The following is a 26,910-nucleotide window of genomic DNA, read 5'->3' as shown; positions in this document are numbered from 1 at the left end:
TAACATTGTCACATCACTGCAACATCAATACACAAATCTATGTAATTTCCTGTATTTGAAAATAATGATTGCAATAGTAAGTAATAAAATGAATTTTCTGAATGCATAGATAAACAACAATTATTTCAATAACTATTTAATTGATAAATGTAATTTTAAAAAGACATACTTGCATTTCACAGTTACTTGTACAACTTTTAAACCTGAAACTTGCATCTGCAGTTCAGACACTTATAATATCTGTTCTATCCCTTTGTATAATTGTTTATTTCCTGCAGTAAATTCTTGCAGAGCTTTTCCTATTTCTTAGATTTATGTTTAAGACAGAGATACTGCCATGACAAAATAGCCTTGATCATCTTATCTGTGCTTACTGCTAACAGAGCTCCATATCATAATTTGTTACCGTATCCTGCAGGTTAGCAATGAGCAGAAATTGGACGAGCCAAAAAAAATTACATATATGTATAATGGCTGCAAGAGCAGGTCAGAGGCTAGGAATACAACAGTAAATGACTCATCTCCTGACTTCTAATCTAAAGCCTAACCATCATCTACAAGGCACCAGTCAGGAGTGTGATGGAATACTCCTCACTTGTCTGAATGAGTGCAGTCCCAACAACACTCAAGAAGCTTGACATCATCCAGAGCAAAGTAGCCTGATTGATTGGCACCACCCCCACAGCATCCCACTGCCTCTACCACCGATGTTCATATTGACAAGAAGCACTACAGAAATTCACCAAAAATCATTGTCATTTTCCAAACACATGACCCCGACCATCTCGAAGGACAAAGGCAGCACTACAAGGGAACACTATCACCTTCAAGTTCCCCTCCAGACAACTTGGAATTATATCGCTATTCCAGTGTTGTTAGGACTAAATCCTGGAAAAACCCCAACGTCTCCCCTTAATGGCATTGTTGGTCTACTTACAGCATATGGGCTGCAAGGATTCGGAAGGCAGCTCACCACTATCTTCTCAAGGGCAACTAGGGACGGACAATCAATGCTGGGCCAGCCAATGATACTCACATTCCATAAGTGAATACAAAATTATCCATTATATCTGATGGGATATAATTACTGTTAAACGTTTCTACAGTTATAACCAGTGAATTGCTTCAGAAAGATATTAATTGATGACATAAAATATTGCAAGAAAGAGAATTCATGGGAGAAAAATGCTGTATTTTAGGATTAGTGCTAAGATGTAACTTTCTGGAACTTCTGCCACCAAGCCACAGAAAACATGCAGGAAATGTTCGGACACAAATCATGTACCCAGCCACTGAGGAGGCCACACAATGCAGCAACAGAGTATCTGATCAGTCAGTGATCAAGACTGGATTCCTCCCTTCTGAAAAAGTTTAAGAAAATATGTTATTGATTACCTTTCTGTGGAGTCCATGTTTTTTTTAAAAGTATTACTTGACAGAAATCCTTGGCAGTTTAATCCAAGGTCTGGGGCTCGCAAACATCCTTTGGTGATCAGATGCCTCTCTAATGTCATAAATACTGGAATTCAGGCTTTGGCCTTGCTCAGTTATGCACAAGTGGACTTATCAGGTGCAGGTAGAAGCTTTTCCTGGGCATGTGGCCCTGCCAATCCTCAATTCCTAGCCAAGAACAGTTTTATCAAAGTCTCAGTCCAACCTGCTAATGTTTCTCACATACTCACAATGGAAATATTACAAACTTAAGACCCCTGGATCTTCTACCACTTTAAAAAAATGCTTTAAACCTTTTCAGCTTTGAGAAGAGATTATATCCTTCCAAGATACCATGGTTCACACCTTAGTTACCTCCCTTTCTTATGACACCTTTCCATAAGAGCATAATAAGATCTGTCTTCTCACCATCCAAGGCTTCATACACTCAGTGAATTAATGATTTATTTATATCTCTTTCAAATTAGTCTGTAGTATTTCTAGCTGATGATGTGATCTCCTCTACACTGGGGAAACCAAGCACAGACTTGAAGACTGCTTTGCAGTACATCTTTGTTCAATCTGCAGGCACGAGTCTAAGCTTCCATTTACTTGTCATTTCAATTATCTGCCTTGTTTGAACTCTGAGATTTCTGGCCTTGACATGCCTCGTTGTTCCAATGTTTGAGGAACAACATTTCATCTTTCGACTCCAGCACTTTACAGCCTTCTGGACTCAATATTGAATTGAGCTATTTTGAATCATAACCTTTGTCTGTATTGGCTTTTGCTTTTTCTCTCCCTCTAGTTTCTTTGCAAACCCCTCGACTTTGCATCCAGGGAGCTGCTCTCCTACAATTTGCAACTTAGTTGGACATGTTTTATTTGCTTTCATGTACTATCCCTCTTCTTATTTTCTACCATGGCGTACATTGCTATTTATTCTCTCCATCCTAATCACAGATGTTTCTTTTCATCTGCATTTCTTCCAACACTCCCTCTGTCAGTTGCTCAAAATGTAGCACATTTCTAACTTCTGATGAAAGGTCGCAAACTCTTTTTTTCACTCTTTAGTAATGTGTCCAGACTTTCTGGTATGACCAAAACTTTCCACTTCTGTTTCAGATTTTCAGCATCCAATTCTTTTTGCTTCTTTGGGGTGATCATACTTTATAGGCAAATAGATAAAACTGCCTGTCATTCAGAGATATTGTTCTTTTTCTGAACAGGATTTATATTATTATTGTGCATATAAAAGAATGGATAACTTTATCACATACTTTAAGTAAACAGATCTATTTCAAGCATTGCTTTATTCATTTTTAGTACCAAAGATGTGTAACAGAGATAATAGCTGACATTTCTACAGTTTCTAATTAGAAAAAGTCAAAAGTCTAATTCTGTTAACCAAGGATAGCTGAATAAATTCTGATGAATACGACAAGAAATGTCATTGACAATTGTGGTAAATCAAATTGACCCCTTTTTGCCAATAACTATAGCAAACGCTCATAATGTTATGAATTATAATTACAAAAGTATTATGGCAATATAATGATGGACATGTTTGTAATGTTTATTATGATGATTGTTTGGATCAAAGTAGCATGATAGTGTGCAAGGATGTGTATAAAATGTGGGAGATTGGCACGAGGCAATGATGGTTCGTTCAGTGCAGACATGATGTGCCAAACAGCTCCCTCTGCACCTTAACACTTCTGTGATTGTTAATTGCAATTATGACATTGTTATTAGTCACATGCTACTTTCACAATGTTTTTAAAATGTTATTTCATGAGATGTGGGCATCAGGATTTGTTGCCCTACCATAGTTGAGCTGAAATGTGGCAGTGAGCTCCAGTTCAGCTGGTGTAGGTGCATGCGCAGCTGTGAAGGAAGGAGTTCGGGTTTTGACCAAACGACAGTGAAGGAACAGTGATGTACTTCTGAGTCAGGATAGTGTGTAACTTGGAAGGGAAGTTGCAGATGGTGCTGTCTCCGTCTATCTGCTGCCTTTGCCCGAGGGGTTAGAGGTCACAGTTTTGAAAGGTCTTATTAGATGAGTGGATTTCTGTAGAGCATCTTGGAGATGGTACACTGCTACTACTGTGCATTGGAAGTAACTTGTTCCTTTGGCAGTGAATTACTTGCCTCTGAATTCCCAGCCTCTGATATGTTCTTGTAGTCTCAGAATTTTTATGGTTGGTTCATTTCAGCTTTTGGCCAATGGTAATGACTCAGACCTTCCGGTTGAAGATGGTTACAACTATTTCGGTCTCGTCTTTTGCATGGATTTGCTGGGCACCTCCATCACTGAGGATAGAGATTGTTATGGAGTTGCCACCTCCTGTTAGCTGTTTAATTGTCTACTAACATTCACCCCTGCATATGGCAGGATACAGAGCTAAAATCTGATCTATTGGTTGGAAAATTACTTATTGATTAACAGAATTAGGCTTTTGACCTTTATCTATTGTATTTATCTGGCATACAAGTTGTTGTAGCTTTGTTGTAGCTTCACCAGTTGACACCTCAGTTTTAAGTATGCTTGATGCTGCTCCTGGCAATCCTTCCTGTATACTTCCTTGAACCAGGGGTTGACCTCCCAGCTTAATAGTAGTAATAGAAGCGGATGTATACAAGACCATGAGGTTAAGGGTTGTAGTTGAACACAGTGTTTTTGTTGTTGACCCACAGCCCCTCATGGATGGACAGTCTTGAGTTGCTCTATGTATTCTGACTCTATCCATTTAGCATGGTGGTACTGCCACATAACACAGCATAGGGTATGCTTAGTGTGAAGATGGAGTGTGCTGATCTTTCCAGCGTATTCTGTGGTTCTTACCGATTTTGTCAAGGACAAATGAATCTATGACAGTTAGTTTGATGAGGATAAGGTCTGGGAGGCTTTTTTGTCCCTCAGATTTGTTCCCTCACCACTTGTTTCAGATGATTCAGCCATTCTGGTCAATAGTGGGGGTGCAGCAAAGGTTTACCAGATTGATTCTGGGGATGGTAGAATGGACATATGAGAAGAGTTTGGATTTCTTGGTCCTCTGCTCATTGAAGTGAGAGGGGATTTCATTGAAATGTCTAAAATTCTGACTGGGCTGGATAGACTAGATGCAGGAGCAATGTTTTCCCAGGTTTAGAACAACTGGTCACAATCTCAGTGGTAGTCAGCCATTTTGAACTGGGTTGAGGAGAAATATTTTCACTCAGAGGATGGTGAGCACGTGGAATTCTTTACCACATGTGGTCACAGAGCCTAAATGATTGAATATATATTTTTCAAAATATACATATTTCTAGAGGCAAAAGGTGTCAAGGGTTATAGGGAGGTGATGGGATTATGACTTTCAGATAGAAGAGCAGACATGATCCTGTTGATGAGTCAGAACAGCCCACTCCTGCTCCTAATTGCTATATTTTTATGGTTCCACCATTTTGACAATGGATATTGTCATCTGATCAAAGTACATTCTATGCCTTGTCGCCCTCAGTGCTTCCTCCAAGATTCATCAGATGAGGGAATGTATTCGGTAATAATCAGTAGGAAGTTTCCTTGTCCATGACAAAGGTGAAGTTATGAGATTTCATGGGGTCCAGAGTCAGTCTTAATGACTCCCAAGGCAACTCCTTCCAAGTTACATTCGAACTTGCCACCTCCTCCATTTGGGTCTGTCCTCCCAACGGTATGGGATTTATGCAGGAATTATGATAATGGAACCTGGGATATTGGCTGTAAGGTATTATTGATTCTGTGAATATGCCGATGATTTGGATTTCGTTCCTAGGTTGGGAGTGTAAACTGAAAATCCAAACTGTAAGAAATTGCCTTGAGAGTTGGGATTTCCATTGCAGAGAGGCCAGTTTCTCAGGGAGTCTAACTGAGGGATTTCAGATGGGTACAGAGGCTACCAAGTGCGGGGCTTGGCTGGTTTTTGGCCCCCTCTGCCACTATCCCAGCAACAGAAAAACTCTACATCATTTTGAAAATCCAGGCCTAAGGCAGGCTGCTGCCTTAATAAGCCTGTAGGACACCTTTCCCAATTTTGACAAAAACCTTCAGCTGTTAGTAAGGATGACTTTGCAGTGCTGAGTGTGCCATTGCCATTTTGTAAGGCAATCCTTCTTGTTTTATTCCTTTTAGTGTTATCCACAATAGCATAACTCAGTAGCACAGTTAGGACCATTTCAGAAGTCAGTTATGAGTCAGTCATGCTGCTGTGCATCTAGAGTCACATGTCGCCCAGACAAGATAAGGGCAACAGGCTTCCTTACCAAAATGATATTAATAAACCAGATAGAAGTTTACCACAATCACGGATTGATTCATGGCACCTTTAGTGAGACTTGCTTTCAATTTCACATGCTTATTACTCAATTGAATTTTTAATTAGTTGATTGAATATGAATTCATTTGAAGTTTTGTCTGCAGAGCATTCACCTGTAGTTTACCTGTTGAGTGACATTACTTACATACCATTGTGTCTTCCAAAAAACTGAAGCAAATTTACATCAAGAAACCAGAATGCGTAGAATTGTTGTAATCTTTAATGTTCAAGGTATTACAATGTTGATTACTAATTGCAAGGTTAATAAATGGACAGAATAAATAAGTTAAAGGAAAACAGTTGTTTGCTGTTCACTATAATTCTGATCAAAAACATTATGGAGGGACTTTCAGAACTGCTTAACAATGCTGAAGTTTCAAAAGTGATATAACTATTATATTTGAATTATACCGACAGTGACATATAATGTTGTTGAGTAGAAGATTCCTATTTTTGAGCTGCACTCCCATATTCTTACTATCTAAATAAGATCATCTTTCTTTAATCTGAAGAATGGTTTCTTAAGGTGTTATCAGAAAACAGAAAGAAACTAGCATTTGATCTTGATTTCCCATCATGTGGTGAAAATATTACTGCATGCATACTTTACTAATGAGATGTATCTACTGTTCTGATAAACTGATTGATGTTAACAGGAATACACAATCGATGTGTTCTTTCGACAAAGTTGGAAAGATGAAAGACTTAAATTTAAGGGCCCAATGAACATTCTTCGATTGAACAACCTGATGGCCAGTAAGATATGGACACCAGACACATTCTTTTATAATGGCAAGAAGTCAGTGGCACATAACATGACCATGCCAAACAAGCTGCTACGAATCCAAGATGATGGGAAGCTTCTATACACAATGAGGTAAAATGTTCAATATTTAAAAGCTGCAAATATTCTTTTCTGCAACTCAGCTATTGTCCCATGTCCCTACCCCAAAACTAGTGTTAATGAAGAGGTACATATGATAGAGAGAAAAAAAAACTTTTAATAACTAAAATTTTGGATTGTTTCAACTGTCTTTTAACTGCAGCACAGCCCTGAAAATGGTATGAATTATGTTTACTCACTATTAGCTCATAATTGCAATTATTTGAGGATGAAACTGATGAACACTATGGGTAGAAACTCAACTGTGGCCACGCGTGGCATTCCAATGGTGGAACTGGAAGTGTGCGTCATTTCTGCTCTCTACCTTTTTCTTCATTTCCTTGCCATTACAATGAGAATTTAAAACGCCAGTGGCGTGTGTGTGAGACACATGTGACTATTAGCAGGAAAGCTTTATAGTGCAGAAACTTGTTATCAACTAATAATGCAACATGAATGTGAAGACTTTAAAAGAGGGTCCTGAACAAACAGGGAGACTGTGCATCATGGCCCAATCTCTCCTGTCCAATTGCATTACCATTGCTGAAGATTCTTTGGCAGCAAGAAGCTGGTATGTGTGTTTAATAAATTTAAATGTTACTTGCAATTAATACACTTTATATTGGTTTTACTTTATTCATATGAGCATTATCATTATTTGTTGAAACTAACTTAGTCAAAGAACTAAATATACAACATGCCTTATGGTTGGCACACAGTATTGGTGAAAGGGGAGCTAGAGACATTCCTTTGCTGTGGAAGAAACATTGGTATCTTTTGCTTCTACTCTTTTATTGAATATGTGTATTAGTGTTCAGTGTTGCATTTACCACTCTGTGAGACACAGCTCAGCTTGTTGATTCAGCTGACTTGCTTCCTTACATTGTAAAGAAAATTATTGGAGGTCGCTCTTAGTAGGAAGAGTTGAAATGTTGTTGATGAATTCGAAGCTTGTAAGGACTCTTCCAGGCAACAGCCTGAAATGGACACACATTTCAACATGACTGGATCAGCCCTTTAAGTCCCTCCATTTCTTATCTTTCCTCAATCCACCTCCACTCCCAACCTTTGTGTTTCCTTAGATCCCTCTTCTATGCCCCCCAACTTCCTCCCCTTGTCTCTCAGAGTCCAACCAAAGAAATCACTCGTCTCAGACAAACTGCACTAAACTGTTGTATGAAAGCTTTAAATAGATGTGAATAAGCTTCTTGTGTGGCTTTATCCGGAAGTTGGGGCATCATTATAACATAGAACATAGAAAAGCTGTATGGATTTTAGCAAGGCGTTCGATAAGGTACCCCATGGCAGGCTAATGCAAAAACTACGGAGGTATGGCATTGAGGGTGCATTAGAGGTTTGGATTAGGAATTGGCTGGCTGGAAGGAGACAGAGGGTAGTAATTGATGGTATAGGTTCATCTTGGAGCGCAGTTACTAGCGGTGTTCCACAAGGATCTGTTTTGAGACCATTGTTGTTTGTCATTTTTATAAATGACCTGGAGGAGGGGCTTGAAGGCTGGGTGAGCAAGTTTGCGGATGACACGAAAGTCGGTGGAGTTGTGGACAGCGAAGAAGGATGTGGCAGGTTACAGCGCGATATAGATAAGTTGCAGAGCTGGGCAGTAAGGTGGCAAATGGAATTCAATGTAGCTAAGTGTGAAGTCATTCACTTTGGTAGGAGTAACAAGAAGATGGATTACTGGGCTAATGGTAGACTACTTGGTAGTGTGGATGAGCAGAGGGATCTTGGTGTCCATGTACACAGATCTTTGAAAGTTGCCACCCAGGTAAATAGTGCTGTGAAGAAGGCATATGGTGTACTGGGCTTTATTGGTAGAGGAATTGAGTTCCGGAGTCCTGAGGTCATGTTGCAGTTGTATAAGACTCTGGTGCGGCCTCATCTGGAGTATTGTGTGCAATTTTGGTCGCCATACTATAGGAAGGATGTGGAGGCATTGGAACGAGTGCAGAGGAGGTTTACCAGGATGTTGTCTGGCATGGTAGGAAGATCGTATGAGGAAAGGCTGAGGCACTTGGGGAAAAGAAGGTTTGGGGAGATTTGATAGAGGTGTACAAGATGATTAAGGGTTTAGATAGGGTTGACAGTGAGAACCTTTTTCCGCGTATGGAGTCAGCTGTTACTAGGGGACACAGCTTTAAATTAAGGGGTGGTAGGTATAGGACAGATGTTAGGGGTAGATTTTTTACTCAGCGGGTTGTGAGTTCATGGAATGCCCTGCCAGTATCAGTGGTGGACTCTCCCTCTTTATGGTCATTTAAGCGGGCATTGGACAAGCATATGGAGGTTATTGGGCTAGTGTAGGTTAGGTAGGCTTCGGTCGGCGCAACATCGAGGGCTCAAGGGCCTGTACTGCACTGTATTTTTCTATGTTCTATGTTCTATAGCACAGAACAGGCCCTTTGGCCCATGATGTTGAGCCGCGGTTTAATCCTAATATAAAATATAATAACTTAACCTACGCACCCCTCAATTCACTGCTATCCATGTGCATGTCTAGCAGTCGCTTAAATGTCCCCAATGACTCTGCTTCCACCACCACAGCTGGGAATGCATTCCATGCATTCACAACTCTCTGCGTAAAGAACCTATCTCTGATGTCTCCTTTATACCTTCCTCCTAATATCTTCAAACTATGACTCCTCATACCAGCCAATCCTGCCCTGGGGAAAAGTCTCTGGCATTTTGACTCTATCTATTCCACTCATTATCTTGTATACCTCGATCAGGTCTCCTCTCTTCCTCCTTCTCTCCAGAGAGAAAAGTCCGAGCTTATTCAACCTTTCTTCATAAGGCAAGCCCTCCAGTCCAGGCAGCATCCTGGTAAACCTTCTTTGCACCCTCTTCAAAGCCTCTGTATCTTTCCTGTAGTAGGGCGACAAGAACTGGACGCAACATTCCAAGTGTGGTCTCACCAAGGACTTGTAGAGCTGCAGCAAAACCTCACGGCTCTTAAGTCTGATCCCTCTGGTAATGAAAGCCAAAACACCAGATGCTTTCTTAACAACCCTATCCACTTGGGTTGCAACTTTGAGGGATCTATGTACTTGCACACCCAGATCCCTCTGTTCCTCCACACTGTCAAGAATCCTGTCTTTAATCCTTTATTCAGCATTCAAGTTCGGCCTTCCAAAATGCATCACTTCGCATTTTTCCAGGTTGAACTCCATCTGCCATTTTTTAGCCCAGCTCTGCATCCTGCCTATGTCGCACATAGAACATTACAGCGCAGTTCAGGCCCTTCGGCCCTCGATGTTGCGCCGACCTGTCATACCAATCTGAAGCCCATCTAACCTATGCTATTCCATGTACGTCCATTTGCTAGTCCAATGACAACTTAAATGTACTTAAAGTTGGCGAATCTTCTACCATTACAGGCAGCATTCCATACCTTACTACTCTCTGAGTAAAGAAACTGCCTCTGACATCTGTCCTATATCTATCACCCCTCAATTTAAAGCTATGCCCCCTCGTGCTCGCCGTCACCATACTTGGAAAAAGGCTCTCCCTGTCCACCCTATCTAACCCTCTGATTATCTTATATGTCTCTATTAAGTCACCTCTCAACCTTCTTCTCTTTAACGAAAACAGCCTCAAGTTCCTCGGCCTTTCCTCGTAAGACTTTCCCTCCATACCAGGCAACATCCTAGTAAACCTTCTCTGCTCCCTGCGTGTTCAAGGAATGTAAATATGTCACAAGAAAGAAAGTGCTGATAGATATCATGAAGCCCAAACTGATGCAAACTAACTGCTGAGGTAATCTTTAACTTGAAGGCTCTATTAGGAAAACAGCTGATGTCAGTCAACCTGTCACAGTCATCGCATGTCCCACTCTTGCAGACCCCATTAAATCACTGCTATGTCCTAATCGGTATAGAGGCAAGGAAGATTCAGAGCAGAAGAAAAGACATTGTAGCTAAGCAGCTCTATGCACCCATCTCTCAAACGTAGACCTTTCATTCCTTCTATTCATCCTTCTAAACCTGTAGTCTAAAAATTGTTCTGACAGCTCTGAGAGCTAAGGCCCAGTATGCTCTTCAGCAAGAATTCAACTGTTGCAGTTAGATAGGCATTGTCCACCTTTTGTGAATAAGGACAGAAAAAATGCTCAAAACTGTTGATATGTTTTTGTCAAATGCAGTCAAAACTCTTTAAGCACCTAACCCCCATCAGGGCCAAGCCAAGCAGTAACTTTGCTGAATATGTTGTCAGAGGTGGCATTTAAATAAGCCAATTACTGCTATTCCTATTGCTACTGGCTCTCACACCCACCCTCCTCCTAATCCACCAAATACCTGACTCTAATGTTGGATGTGATCTGGGGATCCAGTTACCTCAGGACCGACATGAAGTTAGCAGGAGTCTGAGCTCTGAATCACCGACAGCTGCTTTCCTTATATCAGCACTGTTCAGTCCTGAGCTCCTTTTTAAAATTATACCATTTAGATTTCCTGCCCCTGCATTCATTTCATAAAATAAATTGTGCTACACTCTCATGTTTAATTTCACTTGCCATGTGCCTTCCAATTGCACCATTCTGTGCATGTCCTTCTGAAGCTTGTTAGTATCCTTCTAACTATTCTCACATCTCTTGGAGATATGGATAAAGCAGGGACAGGAATGGTTATTGCAGGTTCTGGGACTTAGATGTTCCAGTAAGAACAGAGAAGATGGTGAAAGACGGGTAGGTGTAGCATTGTTAGTCAATGACAGTATTACAGTGGCAGAAAGGGCGTTTGAAGACTCTTCTACTGAGATAATGTGGTCTGAGGTTAGAAACGGGAAAGGAGAAGTCACCCTGCTGGGAGTTTCTGTCAGCCTCCAAATAGTTCCAGAGATGAACAAGAAGGGATAGCAAAGGTGATTCTGGATAGGAGCACAAGTAACAGGGTAGTTGTTATGGGGTTTTTAACTTTCCAAATATTGACTGGAAATACTATAATTTGAGTACTTTAGATGGGTCATTTTTTTGTCCAGTGTGTGCAGGAAGGCTTCCTGACACAGTATGTAGACAGGCCAACAAGGGGCGAGGCCACATTGGATTTGGTACTGGGTAATGAACCTGGCCAGGTGTTAGATTTGGAAGTAGGTGAGCATTTGGATGATAGAGACCACAATTCACTTATGTTTACTTTAGCGATGGAAAGACTTTAGAGATAGTATATACCGCAGGGCAAGAGTTATAGCTAGGGGAAAAGCAATTACGATGCGATTAAGCAAGATTTTGAATGCTTAGGATGAGGAAGGAAACTGCAGGGGATGAACACAATTGAAACGTGGAGCTTATTCAAGGAACAGCTACTGCAGGTCCTTGATAAGTATGTACCTGTCAGGAAGGGAGGAAGTGGTTGAGCAAGAGAGCCGTGGTTTACTAAGGAAGTTGAAACTCTTGTCAAAAGGAAGAAGATGGCTTATATAAGGATGAGAAGTGAAGGCTCAGTTAGGGCTCTTTAGTTACAAGTTAGACAGAAAAGTCCTAAAGAGAGAGCTTAAAAATGCCAGAGGGGACATGAGAAGTTGTTGGCAGATAGGAGCAAGGAAAACCCTAAAGCTTTCAATAGGTATATCACGAATAAAAGAATTACTACAGAAGGATTAGGGCTAATCAAGGACAGTAGTGGGAAATTCTGCGTGGAGTCCAAGGAGATAGGAGAAGCGCTAAATGAATATTTTTTGTCAGTATTCACACTGGAAAAAGACAATGTTGTCAAGGAAAATACTGAGATACAGGCTACTAGACTAGATAGGATTGAGGTTCACAAGCAGGAGGTATTAGCAATTCTAGAAAGTGTGAAAACAGATAAATCCCTTGGGCCAGATAGGATTTATCCTAGGCTTTGATCTTTCTGTCGTTATTGTCTACAGGAATAGTGCCAGAAGACTGGAGGTGCGCAAATGTTGTCCCTTGTTCAAGAAGGGGAGTAGAGGCAACCCTGTTAATTATAGAGCCTACTTCGGTTGTGGGTAAAGTGTTGGAAAGGGTTATATGAGATAGGATTTATAATCATCTAGAAAGGAATAGGTTGATTAGGAATAGTCAACATGGTTTTGTGAAGGGTAGGTCATGCCTCACAAACCTTCTTAAGTTCTTTGAGATAGTGACCAAACAGGTGGAGGAGAGTAATGCGGTTGATGTGGTATATATAGATTTCAGTGTTTGATAAAATATTCCACAGTAGGCTATTGTACAAAATATGGAGGCATGGGATTGAGGGTGATTTAGTGGTTTGGATCAGAAATTTGCTAGCTGAAAGAAAACAGAGGGTGGAGGTTGATAGGAAATATTCATCCTGGAGTTCAGTTACTAGTGGTGTACCACAAGGATCTGTTTTGGGTCCACTGCTGTTTGTCGTTCTTATAAATGACCTGGATAAGAACGTAGAAGGATGGGTTAGTAAATTTACGGATGACGCTAAGATTAGTGGAGTTGTGGGTAGTGCTGAAGGATCTTGCAGGTTACAGAGGTACATAGGTAAGCTGCAGAGTTGGACTGAGAGGTGGCAAATGGAGTTTAATTCAGAAAAACGTGAGGTGATTCACTTTGGAAGGAGCAACAGGAATAAAGAGTACTGTGCTAATGGTAAGATTCTTGCTAGTGTAGATGAGCAGAGAGATCTGAGTGTCCGTGTACATAGATCCGTGAAAGTTGCTACCCAGGTTGAAAGAGTTGTTAAGAAGGCATGCGGTTTGTTAGCTTTTATTGGTAGAGGGATTGAGTTTTGAAACCACGAGGTCATGCTGCAGCTGTACAAAGCTCTGGTGTGGCCACACTTGGAGTATTGCGTACAGTTCTGGTCACTGCATGATAAGAAGGATGTGGAAATGTTGGAAAGGGCTCAGAAGAGATTTACTAGGATGTTGCCTGGTATGGAGGGAAGGTCTTACGAGGAAAGGCTGAGGGACTTAAGGCTGTTTTCATTAGAGAGACGAAGGTTGAGAGGTGACTTAATTGAGACATATAAGATAATTAGGGGGTTAGATAAGGTGGACAGGGAGAGCCTTTTTCCTTGGATAGTGATGGCTAGCATGAGAGGACATAGCTTTAAATTGAGGGGTGATTGATATAGGACAGCTGTCAGAGGTAGTTTCTTTACTCAGAGAGTAGGAGGAACATGGAACGCACTGCCTGCAACAGGAGTAGACTCGCCAACTTTAAGAGCATTTAAATGATCATAGGATAGTCATATGGGCTAAAATGGAATAGTGTAGGTTAGGTGGGCTTTGGATTGGTTTCACAGGCCAGCACAACATCTTGGGTCAAATGGCCTATACTGCACTGTAATATTCCATGTTCTGTGTTCTATTTACCTTATTTCTAAGTTTTGCATAAGCTGCAGTGAAAGTGTTTATTTTATTGTGGTCAAATTGAGTTGTGTAAAATTATTCATTTACAGAGAAACATGAAAAATGTGTGAAAAGCATCAAAATGTTTTACTGTCAAAGTCAATGCACTAATTTAGTTTTCTTTAGCTTTGCCTTATAAATATATACGAAGTATAAGTGATTTGCAATTGGAGATTTGAACAAAATTGGAACAGTAGGAGGGTGCATTTCTATTTTATTGACGTCATGTCATATTGCTGTGACAAATTGATTAATCGGTATCCTTAAAGTACAGTAAGGTCACTTTATGTACAACAGAGACCGTATGAGTCTGAAGAAGCAAACTCTCTGGTATATCTAATAATATTAGTAAAAACTGTAAAACAAAATTCTGCTAGTTGAATTAGCCTTATTCTTCTATTGAAAATGTCAGTTACAACAGCATGTGGGCTGTAAGATTTAGAAATAATGCAATGTAATTCTGATAAGATGGATTTGGACATGAGGCTATTTGAAATGGAAGCAGGGGTAGGCTCCCAAGCCTGCTCCATCATTCAAATAAAGTCAAGGCTGATTGTTGCCTTAACTCAACTTTCCTGCCTGCTCCAATAATCCAATATCATTCCCTTGTGGAATAAAACACTACACAATTCACCCTTGAATATGTTCAAAGGCAAAGTCTCCCCTACACTTTGGGATGGAGATTTCCAAACATTAATAATCCTCTGCGGGAAAAGAAAAACACTCCTCAAAACATGCACCCTCATGTTTTCCTCCTTATTGGGCGACTCCTTGTTTTTAAACATTGCCCCTCATCCTCGATTCCCTCTTAAATGGAAACAGCCTCAGGATTTACCCTGTCACTGCTCCTCTGAACCTTATGTTTGAATAAGATTATTTCTCATTTTGCTAAACTCCAATGAGCAAAGGCCCAAACTACTGAATATTTCCTCATAAGGTAGCTCCTTCATCACAGGGACGAACCAAGTGAATTTCTCGAGCAGACTCCAGTGGATGGGGATCAAAGTGGTATATGGTGATTGAACCAATGCCCTTGACAGTTTTGTGCTCTTAAACTCCATCTCCTTTGCAATAAAGATATTCATGGCATGCTATATAACACTAGTACTTGTATCTAGTCACTGAATGTGTGTTCCCACAGGCTTACTGTCCAAGCAGAATGTCCAATGCACTTGGAGGATTTTCCAATGGATGCACATGCTTGTCCCTTGAAATTTGGGAGCTGTGAGTATTTCAATTTGATCTTGTTTATTTGACAACATTTGTTCCATAATTTTGAGCCTAATGATTTGTTATTTTTAGTTTATAACTTAGTAATTAACTTTGATCTAAATTCATGGTCTTAACAGAGATGCTTATCCATTTAAAGTGAGTTAACACCTCTTGCATTATTCATAAGAAAATTTGTGTTCTATTTAAGTGTCATACATTAATATGCATAAATATAATTTCAAACCTATTGTATTCTGCATAACGTATTATTATATCACAATCTTCTCAAAATCAACAAAGAGGAGAATTTACAGATACAAAAAACGAGCGGCCAACTTGTTCATTCAGTTTACACGATTGCACAAAGTCTACTTTATACCTTGTGAGTTCTCAGTTTAGGATTGCCTCTTACATCTCTGTAGTTGTCAACAGTGATCTCAGAATATTTTGTGTTCCTGATGCTAGAACCTTACAACTTATTGTGGTTTCTACAGCAACAGATGCCAAGTGGATAGCATTTCTAAAAATTCAAATATCATCCCTTTCTCTATCTCTTTCTCCCTCCCTCCATCTCTTTCTTTCTCACCTTTTTATTTTGTTCTTTTTCTCTCTTCCTTCCTTCCCATCTCCCCTCCCTGTTTGTTCCTCCCTCCACCTTCCTTCCTTTCCTTTCTCCCTCCATCCCCTCCCCCTCTCTTGTTTGCCCTTCCCTTCTGCCCACTTTGCACTTCTCCTTCCCACTTCCTTCCCTCCCTCCTTTTCTCTCCCCATTTCTTGGCCCACCCCCTCATTTCTCCCTCCCTTTCTCTTCCCACTCTTTTTTTTTCATATATCAGTCTGTATTGTTCCCATGGCTGATAGTGTGGTTGGACCTTCGCAGGTAGGTAGTTGTGGAGTTTCTGTCAGATAATCCTGCAGTTTGGGTTTCATTACCTGCTGTGGAGATTTATATTGACAGCCTGGAGGTCCCTTTGGTTGACAGGTTTGGTTTTCAGTCGGGGAGCACTCACTCCGTAGCAGGCTGCCATCACAAGTAGGTCACCTAATTTTACTCAAGGAGATGTATGGTGGGGGGATGGCAAGGAGTCTTATCCTTGGCCCTGAGGTGTGCCAAGACATGGCAAGGTGCCAAGGGTGGTTATCCTTCCCGAATTCCTGCTATTGGTCTTCATGAAGCTTGGGAAACCTAAAGCAGCCACAAATAACACTGCAAAACATATTATGTATGGGTGGCATAGTGACCCAGTGGTTAGCACTGCTGCCTCATGGGTCCTGGGTTCAATTCCAGCCTCAGGCCACCATATGGGTGGAATTTGCATATTCTCCCTATGTCTGCGTATGCTTGCTCTGGTATTCTCCCACAATCCAAAGATATGTAGGTAAGGTGAATTGGCCATGCTAAATTGCCCATAGTGGTCAGGGATGTATGGATTAGGTGCATGAGTCAGGGGTAAATGTAGAGGAATGGGTCTGGGTGGGGTTACCTTTTGGAGGATCAGTGTGGACTTGTTGGGCTGAAGGGCCTGTTTCCACACTGTAGGGATTCTAATTATTGTATCTGAGATTGCCAATCTCATTAAGATACTTAAATGGTCAACGTGCTTCCTGTGAGCAGGTTGACTCTTTCTCCCTTGTCATACCACTAATCAACACCGAGATGAGCAGGTCAAGTCAAGCTCTAAATTTTTAAGGTTACAGCATTTTACATGAAGGCACCCCCAGGTCTTTGGGGTTAAAATTCAGCCCTGTACGTCTCTGACCTGTTTCTGGACCCTTGCCTATGAAATGGACCAATTTTGCAGGAATTTACGAGGTTACTGTTCTGGCTTTATTTTCTGTCCCATCTGATCTCCACAATCTAAACGTTGAGCGCTTATGATATGAAATTATTCCAGACCTGTAAAGTGTCTCCACTTTAGTTCAAATTGCATGTTAACCCTTGCTGATGGACCATGATTGGCAGCTGTGGGGTGTCTCTGAGAGTTTTCTGTTACTTGGAACCAGTAAAGGCAAATGATAAAATGAATCACACTCCTGTTCTTCTGAATGCAGACCAAGGACACGGGGGATTATCCTATCCCCACTCTGTTAAATCCTGTGATTTGCCCAGAAGCCCCTTTTTTGTCCTGAGTGCTGAGAACTGCTCATAACGACTTAAAATTTGTCGGATGCACTTTGTATGTATTTCCACAATTAACTTTCAGCGGGCGACTAACAAACTTGCAGTGGACCGGGTGGAGATTTCAAGAGGTCAAAACTGTGCCTAGTGTACTAGGATGTTGCCTAGTAGCCAGCTTAAAGCCAGTGATTTCCAGGTTTGCTTCAAATGAGTTTGACTGGTTGCAGCTCTCCTTGTTGGGAGAAGGATTTAGCAAATAAAACGTATTAATTACTCAGTTCTTGCAATATTTTAAGCTGCATTCAAATTTTGACAATGTTTGTTAACATCCCCTGGAAGTTCTCAATGTGCCAATTGCACATGTGCAGTACCCCTGCCAGCACTGCCTGTGACATCATTCATCCCATTTGCTCATATTTATTGTGATTCTTTGAAAGCTGCCATGTTTTATACTGTTAAAAATCATGTAACACCAGGTAATAGTCCAACAGGTTTATTTGGAAGCACTAGTTTTCGGAGCTGCTTCTTCCTTCGGTGGTACAACATTAGGTGTTTGGAATAAAAGCCCGACAGGGCTCGACAGACTGGCTGCGGGAATTGTTTGCCCTGACTGGGAGAGTCCAAATAAAGGGGTCATGGTCTCAGGATATGGGGCAGATCATTTATGACTCAGATGAGGAGAGATTTCTTCATTTCCAGGGTGGTGAAACTGTGAAATTTTCTACAACTGAAGTCTGTGAAAATAAGTGATCATGTTCAAGAAATAAATAAGTAAATAGTTTTCTAAATAATAAAGGTGTCCATGGGAATGGGGACAGAGTGGGTATGTGGCACTGAAATAAAGGATGAATCATGACCATGCTGAATGGTGAAGCAGGTTATCAATGGGCTGAATGGCCAATTCCTGCTCCTAGTTTCTTTGTCTTTGTGCTTCTATAAATATAAAGTGATATATTTACATGATTGCTGTTGATGTTCAGAGCCTGGATTAGAGAAGCCTGTCACTGGGTAGGAATATGTTCACAGTACTTGTGTAAAGTTTAAAATCACACAACACCAAGTTATAGTCCAACAGGTTTAATTGGAAGCACTAGCTTTCAGAGCATCGCTCCTTCATCAGGTGGTTGTGGAGGGAACAGTTGTCAGACACAGAATTTATAGTAAAAGTTTACAGTGTGATGTAACTGAAATTATACATTGAAAAATTCCTTAATTGTTTGTTGAGGCTTTCATCTGACAGGGTTGTTAAGAAGGCACACAGTGTTTTAGCTTTTATTAATAGAGGGATCGAGTTCTGGAACCATGAGGTTATGCTACAGCTGTACAAAACTCTGGTGCGGTCGCACTTGGAGTATTGTGTACAGTTCTGGTCACCGCATTATAAGAAGGATGTGGAAGCTTTGGAAAGGGTGCAGAGGAGATTTACTAGGATGTTGCCTGGTATGGAGGGAAGGTCTTACGAGGTAAGGCTGAGGGACTTGAGGCTGTTTTCGTTAGAGAGAAGAAGGTTGAGAGGTGACTTAATAGAGACATATAAGATAATCAGGGGGTTAGATAAGGTGGACAGTGAGAGCCTTTTTCCAAGTATGGTGATGGTGAGCACGAGGGAGCATAGCTTTAAATTGAGGGGTGATAGATGTAGGACAGATGTCAGAGGTAGTTTCTTTACTCAGAGAGTAGTAAGGGTATGAAATGCTATGCCTGCAACGGTAGTAGATTCATCAACTTTAAGTACATTTAAGTCGTCATTGGACAAGCATATGGATGTTCATAGAATAGTGTAGGTTAGATGGGCTTCAGATTGGTATGACAGGTCGGCGCAACATCGAGGGCCGAAGGGCCTGTACTGCGCTGTAATGTTCTATGTTCTAATACTATAATAGTTTAACTTCTTTCATGTGTAAATCACAAAACCTTTTTTTTTAAAGTTACATTCTCTGGTTAACTGTAACAATGGGTATTAGCTAGACAATACGTTGAAGGTGTTAGCCGTCTGTGTTCTCTGTCTTTGTCATAATGTTTAGACTGATTGTAAACTAAAAAGTGAGATAACAGAGTTTTACATGAATTCATGCAGTTTTTGAGCAAAGTACAATGTAACTCTGCAAGTCCAAAATCACTCCACAAACATATATGCATATGTGTGTGTGTGTGTGTGTCTGTTTGTCTGTCTGTCTGTCTGGGTTGGGGGGTCAACAGTACTTGTAGTAAGAATTTGGTTTGTACACTTTGACTGCAGTAAGAATTGGGTCAGAGTGATTGACAACTGTCTGGGATCTGGGAGGAGGAGTGAGCCAAACATTGACACCAACAGGAGCCTGCTGTGGAGAGAGACCCGCAGACCATAAACTGAGAGGGATGTAGGGGCAGCAGAGGGGTCAAGACTGTAGCATAAACTACCAGTGTCACAGGGTGTACAAGCAGAACTCAACTTTATTAATACCTGTGAGAGTTGAGAGACTTCTCTGACAGCTCCTTAAAAAAAGCTCCTGCTCTCTGCTGAGCAATATGACAATGCATCACTAGTGGCTGTGAAAGTGGCCACAAGAGGAAATGGGTGAGGTCTTTATGAATACTTCACATTGGTACTCATTAAAGAAAAGGATCAGGGTGATGGGATGCTTAGAGAGGGGTATGTTAATATTCTAGGGTATGTCAATATTGAGAAGGAGAAGGTGTTTGGTGTCTTGAAAAACATTAAGATGGTAAGTCCCAGGAATGGGATCTCTCCCAGGATACTGAGGGGGGGCAAGGGAGGAGATTGCTGGGGCCTTGACAGAGATTTTCATATCCTCTACAGCTACAGGTAAGGTCCCAGAAGACTGGAAAACAGCCAATGTTGTTCCTTTGTTTAAGAAAGGCAACAGGGATATACCAGGAAATTATAGGCCAGTGAGCCTTACATCAGTAGGAGGGAAATTATTGGAGAAGCTTCTTCAGCACAGTATTGCCTCGGATTTGGAGAAGAATGGCTTTGTTTGGGATAGTCACTGTGGCTTTGTGCGGGAGTGGTCTTACCTCACAAACTTGATTTTTTATTTGAGGAAGTGATGAAGATGATTGATGAGGGTAGAAAGTGGATGTTGTCGACTTGGACTTTACTAAAGTATTGACAAACCCTTACCACCCGACACCTAGAGGAAGAACGCCTCATATTCCACCGTGGGGCCCTTCAACCACACGCGATCAATGTGGATTTCAACAGTTTCCTCATTTCCCCTCACCACACATTATCCCAGTCCCAATCCTCCAACCCGGCACCGCCCTCCTGACTGTCCATCACCTTTCTCATCTATCTGCTCCACCCTCCTCTCTGTCCTATTACCTTCCCCTGCACCTTCATCTACCTATTGCATTCTCAGCTATCTTCCCCCCATCCCTAGTCCCCTCCCATTTATCTCTCAGCCCCCCGGCCCATGAGCCTTGTTCCTGATGAAGGTCTTATACCCGAAATGTCGATTCTCCTGCTCCCTGGATGCTGCCTGACCTGCTGTGCTGTTCCAGCACCACACTCTCGACTCTGGTCCTGAAGATTGAGTCACATGGGAGCCATGGAGAGTTGGCAATTTGGATACAAAGTTGGCTTGGTCATAGAAGACAGAAGGTAGTGGTGGAGGGGTGTTATTATGCCAATGGTTCTGTGTCCAGCTGCAAGGATCAGTGCTGGGACCTCTGTCATTTAAAGTATATATAAACGATTTAGATGAAAATGTAGCTGGTCTGATTCCTAAGTTTGCAGCTGACACCAAGTCGGTGGAGTTGTGGATTGTCAAAGGATATGACAGGACATAGGTCGGTTGGAAAGTTGGGCAGAGAAATGGCAGATGGAACTTAATCCGGACAAGTGTGAGGTAATGCTTTTTGGAAAGTCAAATGCAAGAGGAAAGTCTACAGTATATGGCAGGATCCAAAGGGGCATTAATACACAGAGGGATTACGGGGTGCAAGCTCATAGCTCCCTTGTCGTGGCAACACAAATGTATAAGGAGGTAAAGAAGGTGGACGGCATGCTGGACTTTATTGGTTAGGGCATTGAGTATTAACGTTCACACATCATGCTGCAGCTGTACAAGAATTTAGATGGGCCACATTTGGAGTAGTGTGCAGTTCTGGTTGCCACATTATAGGAAGGATGTGGAGGCTTTGGAAAGGTGCAAAAGAGGTTTATCAGGATGTTGTTTGGATAGGAGCTATAATGAAAGGTTGGACAAGAGGTTGTATTGTTTTCACGAGAGGTTCAGAGGCTGAGGGGCGACCTGGTAGAGATATATTAAAATAAGAGAGGCATGGGATTGGGTAGATAATTGAAATCTTTCTTTCAGGGTAGATAGTGTCAAATATATCTGGGCAGAGGTTAAAGGTGAGAAGGATAAAGTTTAAAGGAGAGGTGTGAGGAAAGCATTTTTACACAGAGGGTGGTAGGTGCCTGAAACATGCTGCAAGGGATGTGTTAAAGTGCGTATAGTAGCAAAGTTTAAGAGGCATTTAGGCTGACACAGTAATGTACAGACTATGTAGGGGTGGCACTGCTGCCTTACTGTGCCAGGGACCCCGCTTCAAGTCCATCCTCAGGCAATCGCACATTGTCTCTATGTCTGTGTGGGCTTCCTCCAGGTGCTCCAGTTTCCTCCCACAATCCAGAGATGTGCAGGTTAGGTGGATTATCCATAGGGAATGTAGGGTTACAGAGATAGGATAGGGGAATGGCTGTTGGTGAGATGCTGTTTCAGAGAGTCAGCGTGGACACGATGGCCTGCTTGCACAGTATAGGGATTCATGTAAAGGCAGATGGGATTGGTTTGGAATAGCATCATGGTTGGCACAGATGTGATGGGCTGAAGGTCCTGTTCCTATGCTGTACTGTTCCATGTTCTACAGGATGCTTGCTAAGGCCCACTGTATGTCAGCTTCGCTGCAGTCAAAGTCAGTCAGATGGCCTGGCTGCTCAGGTTTGAATGTCTGGCTGGCTTTCCACACTCCTGCCGAACCCCACACCTCTGCATCAGTTAAGGGTATTTGTAACCTGTATGAAAATGCAGTGTGTGAGAAGGAAAGATTTCTGTGCTGTATTCCAGGGCATCTACTAAGATTCTTTCATCCAAGCTACCCAATGGCTTTTAATATGCAAGTAGACTTGAAGGAATGTGATTCAAAGACAGAGGATTTCCCTGTATAACTAAGCTGATGAAATCTGTAGGAAACCCAAGCAATGAAGCCCAAAGGGTTGTAACAAAAGCAATCAATTCTCTCATGTGAGACAACAAAGCTTGTCTCTTCCTTTTCCTACTGCTCCTACACTGGAGCAACTGGGTTGGTTTCAGATGAGCTAGAACCTGCCCTCTCAGATCTCTGCTCTGACTGCCATGTTATTGTTAGTTGATGAACTTGGGGTGTTTGATCCCCTGAGAATCCTGACAAAGATCGCTCTGATTATGTCAACCCTTAGAGACAAAAGGAACAACTGATTGGGTAAGAGTGGGTGACAAATATAGAATTATTAGTTTAGAATCCCCATCTTGCCTAGGGGCCCGTCATATTTCACTCTTAACACTCTGCTGAAGTTCTGCTGCAATGGTAGCCATGCCTCACCAGGATGTATTTGACTGCTGTCACTTTCAGCTACATAGATCTGCCCACAGGATCCACGGAAGAACAGTCCTCATGGTGCGGCTGCTGTAAACCTAGCCATGCTTGAGATGAACTCTTTCATGCTATCTGCAATGATGAACAGAGTGCAGGGAATGCTGACAGCGCATCAGAAATTTTCCATTGGTCCTCCATGATAATGATTTTCATTGACTTTCCTCAGGATTGAGCACTTTGTGTCCAGCTGAGCAAGGCTTGGAGAGAGCATCTGCCATCCAACACACACTTGCCACAATTGTCACTGGCACAATTGGTTACTTGTGATGATGCATAAGCTGTGAATTGCTGGGTAGTGCCTGGCTGTCATCTCACTGGATCAGGGGAAGTGTGAGTCTCAGTGCTAGTACACGACAGGCTGTGCTGTGATGGGGCACCTACAGGAGAAATAAACTGCTGTGAGAATTCATCATCCCCATGGTAAAGCACCTCACGTTAAATACACAAATAGTATAGAGGTGCCGGTGTTGGACTGGGGTGGACAAAGGTAAAAATCACACAACACCAAGTTATAGACCAACAGGTTTATTTGGAAGTACATGTTTTTGGAGCACTACTCCTTCGTCAGGAGCAGCGCTCTGAAAGCTTGTGTTTCCAAGTAAACCTATTGGACTATAACCTGGGATTGTGTGATTTTTAACTAAATACACAACCATCTTGGTGGAGGTAAGAAATATGGTGAAGTAGTACTGACAAGGTAAGAATGTTGAAACTTATCACAATGAAGATAGTCATCAGTTAACATAAATATGTGTTATTAGACATAAAAACTGATTAAATTTGATTATGTTAGTTGGTAATTTGCAAGTTGCCTTCTCGGGTGACCAAGGATACTGAAATGCTAATTTCTTCATGTGAAGTTCAAGAAATGTTTTTGTGGTGTTCTGTGACTTCTTCTGCACTGGACTGGCTCTTTAACTAAGCAGATTTTGACTGTGTTGATTGGGACAGCATCATGTCAACTGCTGCACATTCAACATGAAAACAAGAAGCTGTATTATTATGAGGTGGCTCATGGAAATAACTATCTAACACACTTAAAATACTTCCAGTTCGGCCTCTCAACAGGAGACAACCCCTCTACTGAGTGACTGTCCAAGTAAATATCAGTCAAACACTCTGAAGAGCTTTTTTTAAATAAAAGGTTGAAGATTACATAGGTTGAGTGTGCCTGAAACAAAGGTGAGCAAAATCTGACGGTTGAAAAACAGAACGTCTGGTATTGCAGAAAGAATGTAAATAGTCAACACCATGGCAACACTTGACTGACGATTCCAGCATGGAGCCCCAGTGAAACAAATAGCTGGTCAATAGAAATCTCTTGGAGATGAGAGTTGACAAATGGGGACTACAGAAGATTGTGATTATGATTTAAAAAGTCAGCTGTTCAAACATTATAGAAGCATCCTTGATTCAAGCTTCATTAGTTGCAGTTCACCACAGGCCAGAGGCAGGTATTTCACTGGCTATTGCACAGTTTTCAACTCCGTTCATAAATCTACAATAACAATGCAGTACCTGACAGCAGACTGCAGACCATGATGACATCCAGACCAATCTCTAAGGCTCTAGCATGTAATAATATTGTAACTATTTACCTGGATGAAAGTGTTTGCAACAATTCACAAGATGCATCAGACAATCCTGGATAAAGCATTCACTTGACCAGGGCTGTTTCCACCTGAATCAACGTCCACTTTGAATGTACCTCTTTCATCACTGAGACATTATGTTCTCAGTATGAATAATGCAAAGATGCACTTCAACAATTTACCAGTGATCCATTGTCTCTCTCTCTCTCTCTCTCTATCTCTCTCAAGATATGTTACCAAAATCAACATGTGCAACAGTGTTGCAGGAACATCACCCACTTCAAATGATGCATTGTTCTGAAGGTTTACAGCAGTTCAGGGCAAAATACTATCCATTTCCTTAAGTGTTTTAGAGACGAACAATGAATATGGTTTAGTCAGCATTGCTCAAATACCATGATGTAGTAAAAAGTAATTTCCCATAATCTAACATATGGAGCAATAAATGCATTTAACCAGTATCTAGCTTTGTTTTTAAAGACATTGCAAAGGACAAAATTCCAGATGCTATCAAATCTGAGTGAGTTCCAAAGTTTGAAGAAACAGTGAATAATGATTTGTTGCTGATATTTTGTTCAGATTTTTGGATAAACACATGTTGAAATGCAACCGCAGCTGCTCCTGTTTGTAGATCAACCTGACTTACAGATGAGGAATGCTTGTCAGGATCATAAAGAGGCACAACTATCCAGTCATGATGTGGTGGACAGTGGATTCTGGCAATCAATTACTTGCAATGTCTTCAGGTTTTGAACTGCTTTCCATCCAAGAACAAGCAGTGTTTCTTTCTGAAGCCTGGCAAACATGGCAGTGAGAGTTCATCATTGACTAACATTAGGTTTTGGGACATAGATTTTGTGGATAGCAATGAGGCAAGATAAAAGTTAGTATTTCGCTGATGTACTGATTTGTTCCAAATCCACAAAGTTATTAAAAATCTTCAGAGACATTTGCCAAAATATTTAAAATGTCAGAAGAATAGTCCCAATATATCACTTACTGTGCAATCTAAATTTGCATTTCGAGTTCCCTTTTCACACTAACACCTCTCATAACTTTGCCTTTCCACCAGGGTTTCAGTCATTCACAAAGTCTAATAGAATCATGAAGGTTTGTGGAAGAGGAAAGAGTAATTCATTAAATCTGTGCCAGCACTGTTGTACTATGGGAAGGATTCAAGACCAGTTAGCTCTGCATTTAAGACATTTACGTAACACCATGACATGTGATGTTCTGGTATAAAAAGGTACTAACCTCGACATCAGACACTGCGTGTAGCAGAGTAGGCAGTCAGCTATGCCTAAATCATGTAAAGTTACATTAGTCAGCACAGAAGCCAGATTGTGTGGAAGCCTATGATATTATTGCAGTGTAAGTAGTTAACAAACTGCAAGACATCTGTCTCAGCAAGAATCCGACTCTTCATATTGTATGTTGTATGGACTAACATATGGAAAATCATACAACACATCCATCAGTTTCTTAGAAAAATCCAACAGTGATGCCACTACGCTGTAATCTTATTACAGCTATGTGCTTTTCTTTGTTTAATATGTTTATCCAATTTTGTTTTGAATAATGAAATTGTCTATACTTAAGCATTTCATATGTCAAGACATTGCATATTCCAAAGACCTCATGCCAAGAGGTAAGTTATTATGGCAATCCACTTTTTCCACCTACAGTCATCCTTGGAGGGGTAGCAGAAGAATACATCAGAGCTGTCCACGTTGTGCCAAGAATGTTTGATTTCACATTTGGCTGTTTTCTAAAAGGAGACAATTTTTCCATAGCTGCACGTTTTGATCACTTTTTTTCATTTCAGGCATCCCTGAATAGCCTTCTGTGCTACATTGCCTCCCACACATAATTACCCCTCCCTTCCCCAATCCTTCATTCCCACCCCACAGATACCAAGATGATATATTGGCTCAGCTTCCAACCAGCCAAATCCACTGTGAATGTGAATACTGTGGTCAGGCCAGACATAGAAGTTAATGATGAATAGATTTCTATTATATTCAAACCCCCAAGATGTTTTGATGTATTCTACATGAAAGCAATTCAAAAAACATTTGAGGTCATTGACATATGTAGCAGTGAACTAAATACCTAATGTTTTACATTTATTTTGCCTTACAAATCTCGTCAGACTAGTAACACCATTCTTGTCTGTATCATAGTGTTGTCTGAAGTTGAGATAAAGATTGATCTCCAAAGCTGTGTTCTTGGGGAATTATATCTTGTATCTGCATTGAAAATCACCAAACCATATGGTTGTAATATAATTCATGCTGTTCCTGCCATTTTCATTGAGTTGTTTTTCGATTT

General features: G+C 41.2%; 1 protein-coding gene across 9 annotated transcripts in view; it reads left to right on the top strand.

Annotated features, from left to right (window-relative positions):
• Positions 1-26,910, top strand: part of gabra2a (gamma-aminobutyric acid type A receptor subunit alpha2a) — a 261,180-nt gene that overhangs the window by 160,275 nt on the left and 73,995 nt on the right. For all 9 annotated transcript variants that reach the window (XM_072568481.1, XM_072568518.1, XM_072568500.1 and 6 more), the window contains 2 exons: positions 6,425-6,645; positions 15,155-15,237. In XM_072568481.1, the coding sequence (XP_072424582.1) occupies positions 6,425-6,645; positions 15,155-15,237 (304 nt within the window). The remainder of the gene's footprint in view (positions 1-6,424; positions 6,646-15,154; positions 15,238-26,910) is intronic.

This window comes from Chiloscyllium punctatum, chromosome 1 (genome assembly GCF_047496795.1).
Source record: "Chiloscyllium punctatum isolate Juve2018m chromosome 1, sChiPun1.3, whole genome shotgun sequence".
NCBI classification, from domain to species: Eukaryota; Metazoa; Chordata; class Chondrichthyes; order Orectolobiformes; family Hemiscylliidae; genus Chiloscyllium; species Chiloscyllium punctatum.
Note: the sequence above shows the minus strand (reverse complement) of the source record. Positions and strands in the feature narration are given on the sequence as shown.